The sequence below is a fragment of the Lissotriton helveticus genome, chromosome 1_1 (genome assembly GCF_964261635.1).
Source record: "Lissotriton helveticus chromosome 1_1, aLisHel1.1, whole genome shotgun sequence".
Lineage (NCBI taxonomy): Eukaryota > Metazoa > Chordata > Amphibia > Caudata > Salamandridae > Lissotriton > Lissotriton helveticus.
This window is the reverse complement of record NC_136057.1, coordinates 346,568,846-346,574,845: the sequence shown is the minus strand read 5'-3', so window position 1 is coordinate 346,574,845 and position 6,000 is coordinate 346,568,846. Positions and strand designations below refer to the sequence as shown.

The 6,000-nt window shown below is 47.7% G+C and overlaps 1 protein-coding gene across 1 annotated transcript in view; it reads left to right on the top strand.

Annotated features, from left to right (window-relative positions):
• Window positions 1-4,401: 4,401 nt before the first annotated feature.
• The window catches only part of LOC144807727 (protein mono-ADP-ribosyltransferase PARP12-like), a 332,204-nt gene continuing 330,605 nt past the window's right edge, over window positions 4,402-6,000 (top strand). The window contains exons 1-2 of the mRNA XM_078673397.1: window positions 4,402-4,480; window positions 4,706-5,448. Coding sequence (XP_078529523.1) covers window positions 5,123-5,448 — 326 coding nt within the window. The 5' untranslated portion in view covers window positions 4,402-4,480; window positions 4,706-5,122. The remainder of the gene's footprint in view (window positions 4,481-4,705; window positions 5,449-6,000) is intronic.

Here is a 6,000-nt window from a genome sequence, read left to right as displayed (position 1 = left end):
ACAGAAGGACTAAGAGAAGGAAGGAAAAGAGACTGACAGAAGGATGAAGAGAAGGAAGAAAAAGAGACTGACAGAATGATGGATAGAAGGAAGGACAAGAGATGGACAGAAGGACTGAGAGAAGGAAGGCAAAGAGACTGAGAGAAGGATGAAGAGAAGGAAGGAAAAGAGACTGACAAAACGATGGATAGAAGGAAGGACAAGAGATGGACAGAAGGACTGAGAGAAGGAAGGCAAAGAGACTGAGAGAAGGATGAAGAGAAGGAAGGAAAAGAGACTGACAGAAGGATAGAGAGGAGAGAGAAGGAAGGACAAGAGACTGACAGAAGGACTAAGAGAAGGAAGGAAAAGAGACTGACAGAAGGATGAAGAGAAGGAAGGGAAAAAGACTGACAGAAAGATGAAGTGAAGGAATGACTAGAGACTGACAGAATGATGGATAGAAGGAAGGACAAGAGACGGACAGAAGGACTGAGAGAAGGAAGGAAAAGAGACTGACAGAAGGATGAAGAGAAGGAAGGGAAAAAGACTGACAGAAAGATGAAGTGAAGGAATGACAAGAGACTGACAGAATGATGGATAGAAGGAAGGACAAGAGACGGACAGAAGGACTGAGAGAAGGAAGGAAAAGAGACTGACAGAAGGATGAAGAGAAGGAAGGAAAAGAGACTGACAGAATGATGGATAGAAGGAAGGACAAGAGACGGACAGAAGGACTGAGAGAAGGAAGGCAAAGAGACTGACAGAAGGATGAAGAGAAGGAAGGAAAAGAGACTGACAGATGAATGGAGAGCAGGAAGATCTAGAGACTAACAGACGGATGGAGAGGAGAAGGAAGGACATTTAAGATTTTTAGAATTACCTCACTTGAGAGAACTCCTGAATCACTGCCGCATTTGCAATGGTGGTATTTTATTTTTCCAGCGACTTCCTTGCTCTAAGTGAGACAGACAATGCCATCAACAGAATTTTAAATTGTGCATGAAAAAAACAAGGGTCTGTTCTTGCAGTGACGTAACGAACGTTGAGGGGGCCTCCTGGAAAATACATAGAGGGGACCACCCTACACATCGCTGCCAAGGTTTCAAGTTGCTTCTGTGTGACATTTAAATGGCTGGAGTGTGAGTATGTGTGACATTGCATTTCCTTGTGTGTGACACTTGAGTGACACTTTATTGCAAGTCAAAGTAGCTGAGCCTGTGTAATAATGTTAATTTCACAATGTCCTGAGCAACCCTGAAAACGTGGAGTGAAGGTGAGTGTAGTTAGACATGTGCTTGTTGCCTGCAAAAGGGACATAGCATGGTGAGTTTGCATGCTTCCCAGGCTAACTTATACAAATATAAGAAAATACCCCAAATAGGAGGCTGGTTACACTGGGATTTTGCCAGGGTACAAATGTCTGTAGCAAGCCCTGATATCACCATGTGCTGAGTTCAGCCACACATAGCTGCAGCAAAGAAAACACTGCAAGGCTGAGACTTTAACAGCTAGGGGACACTACGAACAGGACATTAGGCTTTAAACCAGTGCTTCCTTTTTTGTATCCACCTACTAGCATCTCTCATTTACAAACAAACTGGTTGTGTCAATAATGAAGACTTATCTGGGCTCCCCATCCCCTTCCTCCTCTAGCGAGTCTGTATCCTCATGCTCAGTGTGTCTGCTGTTCAGACCTGGTGCTTTGGTGTGGGAGTCTGTGCTTTTGTTGAATGAACAAAGTAAATAAACTGTTGAATCTTGCCTCTACAAAGTTGATGGGGAAGGCAGAGCCAATGGGACAGAAAAAAAGCAGAAGTAGTTCACGGGGGACTACAGATCCTACCTTGTAAGTCATTTCTATGCCTGATCCTTTTTCTATCGTTACTTGTCGCCTCAATGAACAATTACAACAAAATGATGATTGAAATCTAGCAATAATTGGGGTACAGTGGTCCCATCACAGGCTTTTGTCCCGGTGCCACAGCACCTGCTGCACTCCCCCACCACCAAGCTCCCACAATGCCCAAGTTCAGGAAGGACCTCAAGACCTGGTTCTTCGGATGACCCCAGCACTCAACTTAGCAGCCACCCCCCCCGCCCCCCAGCGCCTTGAGACCCTCATAGTTGAGTGGCTGGGCTTTCCCAACCCTGATTGATTGATTATCGATATGCCTGGTACATCCTGCAGATCCCACTGGTACTGGCCCGTGGCCTGGTTGTGTGCCATACAAGTTATATTTGGCAATGCCAAGAGAACCCTCACCCACTGATCTTGGAAACCTTAACCTCCTCCAGTCCAGATATCACTTAATTACTGTCCATTTCATGGGCTTACTTTGACTCACTCTCATATGCAATAAATAAATTGAAAGATTCAGCAAAACAACTAGGAGTTTCCCTCAAGACTAGATAGCCCAGAATTGTTTGCTGTGTGTTTGTTATATGGGTTATTACATTAATGTATTTTGTGGTGTCCCTCTCTGCCTAAGCCGCAGTACTTTACATGATGTATCTTACAAAGGTCACGGTTACTGAGCAGTCCCGGTGTTATCGGCCTGATGAGGATGAGTGGTATAGACAGTCCTGTTGACATCTGAGCCTATGTCTTGTGCATTTGATCAAAAATATCCACAGAAGGAACGCAAGGCCCTCCATCCCCACACTCCTCCCTACCCCACAAACACCCATTAAAGTTTACAGAAAAATGTTGCAGAATCTTTTTGTTTTCCCAAAGTTCCAAGTTCCCAAACTCGATTGGTTGTTCTGCTGGTGCTGTGTGACCTGCGTTCATCTGACAGACTTTTCCAGATTTTAAAGGGTGATAGTCTTTTTTTATGGGCAGATAAATTACCTTTTACTTTTCACTGAACACATTTTATGGGCCATCCCATGAATATTTGTCAGTTACGTTTTCAGGAACGTTTCACATATTTTTTTAAAAAATGTGAATTATAAAAAGTTGTGCAATATTGTATGGGCGGCTGTTTTGGATGTGGGTGAAAAGCTGTGAAATGTTTCTTTTGTAAATTTCACTTAATTCCTGAGACAACTATAATTATTATGCTTAGTACCAATTGTATTTGCAGGTCGGTTTTCAAGTAAAAATCAAATATTTTGTCCACCAATTAAATGCTTAACCAAAATTAATCCACATACAATTCACCTTCATTTTCAGTTCCAAATACTATTTTCAAAGAAATGTTTCCAGTTCGTGGGTAAAAATGATGTCTCTATACGCTAATGCAAACAAGAACCTTCTAGAAGAGCGTGTTTGCCATTAATCTGCATCTATATAAGGCTTTGCTCATGTAATAAAAATGTGCTACCCCTGCTCTGATGTGCCTGATTAAAAACATCAGCGAATTCTGATATTCAATACTCTTGTCTGCATACAAGATAATTTCGTTTCTGGCATTGGCTTACTAGAATTTTGCTGTGTCTGTTCAGCTGCCGACTTTCAGCAGAGCCACTGTGTGCATGCCCCGGGGGCCGATTGGCCTGAGCTGGCTAGTGCCTGCTGCAGTCTGGGTGTGCAGGTCAGGCTGCCAATGTGTACCCTCTGCTTAAGAGTTCAGCCGACACTGGGCAAAGGGGTGAGCAGAGCTCTGGGTGCTGCTCTTGGGTGCAGCGCCTAACTTCTCACGTACAACAAGCTGGCTCTCAACATGCTTCTGAGAGGGCTGTCCGTGCATGTGGTACACGTGGTCTCTCAAGGAGCAACCCCTCACATCCTGTAAAGAGAGCGTGAGTCTATCACAGCAGTCCCAGGGCCCGGAATTAAGATGTAACAAATACAATTGTAGCAATCCGGGCCCGGGGCGATTTCCAATGCAGCTTTACTGCTATAGTCACCTCGTCTCTGGGCCTGGCTTGTAACTGCCTGGGACACAAATGAGTAAACAGACAAGCACTGGCTGCGCACTTGTCGAATTACTCCAAAGATCCTTGACAAATGCAGAGGGGCCCTATATGCGCAAAATATTTTTTTTATTGTGGTGATTCGTGGCCATGCCTTCAAATAACCCATGATCCTTTGCAGGGCTGGGCCATGCTCCCGACCCAGTCAAAACCTCATAGGCCAGCCCGTGCACAAAGGGCACGGGATGCCCCCCACGGGATGCCCCCGCATCGCGGGGGCTGCTACGCCCGTGTTCTTGATTTTATCAATAACAAAAATGGCCCCTACACACAGATTCATAAATGGACCAAACGGATGTTTTCCCTTCATAAATAGGGCGATCTGCCACCACAAGGCACATGGGACTGCCACAAAACAACTTCACTTAAATTGCAAACATTTGAAAATGTCATTTTACTGGGGATAATAAGACAGAACAAGGTTCTGCGTTGTTTGTTTCCATCGCACCTGCAGCCTCCGCTGCCCCCGCCCTCTGCTGCCCTCCCTGGTTCGGTTTCGTTTCTTCAGTCTGCTGTAAGAAGAGGAAGGGCGAGGACGACTGAAGGGAAACAACAGACAAACGGGAGCCAGTCGGAGGCAGTCAGAGGCACGAGCGTCCTGCAAATAGAGAGGAGTGAGAGAGTGACCGGTATCCGACCAGTCTCCCGGGAACATCAGCTGTTGTCTAGAGTGACCGGCATGCACCTGGCAAACCAAAGGCAGGCATGTCCCAGCTCCAGGAGCGAATGACAGGCACGCGGCAACCCAGGCTGTGCTCAGTACACCAACTCTGGGAGTGACTGACACGCACCCGGCGTCACACAGTACACTGTAGGAGTGACAGACTCGTCTGCGGCGCCTCTTGAGTTTAGACCAACTCTGGACAGTGACGGTCGGACACGCTCCCTACGGCACTCAGTTCACCAACTCCAGGAGTGATTTGACATACCCTGATTATCTAAAAAAAAAAAAGCACCAGTTCTACGAGTGACTGGTGGCACCGGAAAACCCAGGAGATACTTTCCACAGAAGCTAGCGGAGTGACCCACACTCTTACTCAGAGAGGCGCACTGGCTTTGAAACGCCAGGCTGCATGTAGTTATTTACTCTGATGGCCTCGGAAGCGACTTGTCACGTGTACTGCTCCAATTGACAGCCTTGAATAACGCAACTCAGAAGCGCTCGCCAGCACTTTGGGCGTACGAGGCGCTATACACGTGATTTCAGTCATTCATCCTCGCCATGTGGAAGAAGAGCACAGAGTCAGATTCGGCCAAGCGGCCCTCTATGTCCGACCTTGCCATCTCATCCTTCCTGACCCAGGTGTTGTGTGAGCACGGCGGGTGCCTGGCCGTGCCCGAGATCCGGAAGCACCTCAGCCTCTCACCGACGCACATCGCAAGCATCCTCCGGGAGGAGGCCTCCCGCTTCCTGTTGCTGGAGCCGGCGGGGCTGGTGCTGGCGCTGTCCGCCGTCCGCACGTGCTCGAGGGAACGGTGCCCGGGCCAGGACTGCGCCCGTCTGCACCTCTGCCGCTTCTTCATCCTGGACCGGTGCACACGCAAGAGGTACGTGCGCGCGAGTTATAGCGACAAGGAACCGGGTCGGAGTCGAGGACCCAAGAAGCGGCGCAGAGATTTACTGCGGGGGTTGCCAAGTGTGACTGAATGTTACAAAGTGATGACAGGCTGTGAATGAGAGGCTTTTAATGCATAAGAAGTAGAGGCACGGAGTGAGAGACTCCTGGCATTGAGCCCGGCATGGGCAGAGGCCAGATAGGGGACTGAGGTCAAGAGAAGAGGACATGGCGATAACGATAAAGCAAAATACACACATTTCGGGCTGGACTGTTCCCATGGGGCACAGGGTCAAGACTGATTTGCACGTGGGTGGGTACAAACTGGAATGGCATGGTGAGCAAAAAAACAGACGAATTTAGGCCCAGATCTCTGTACTGGGGTGAATGTATGACATTGTTCTGCATTCTGTCCATCAATTGTCTTTTTGCATTTTTCACCCCGAGTGGGACCGTTATGACGTGGGTTCCCGTGCTCTCCATGACACTGGAGTCAAGCTATCCTGGGTAATGAGGGGTGAACCCCCAAAACCGGTCCTAGGAT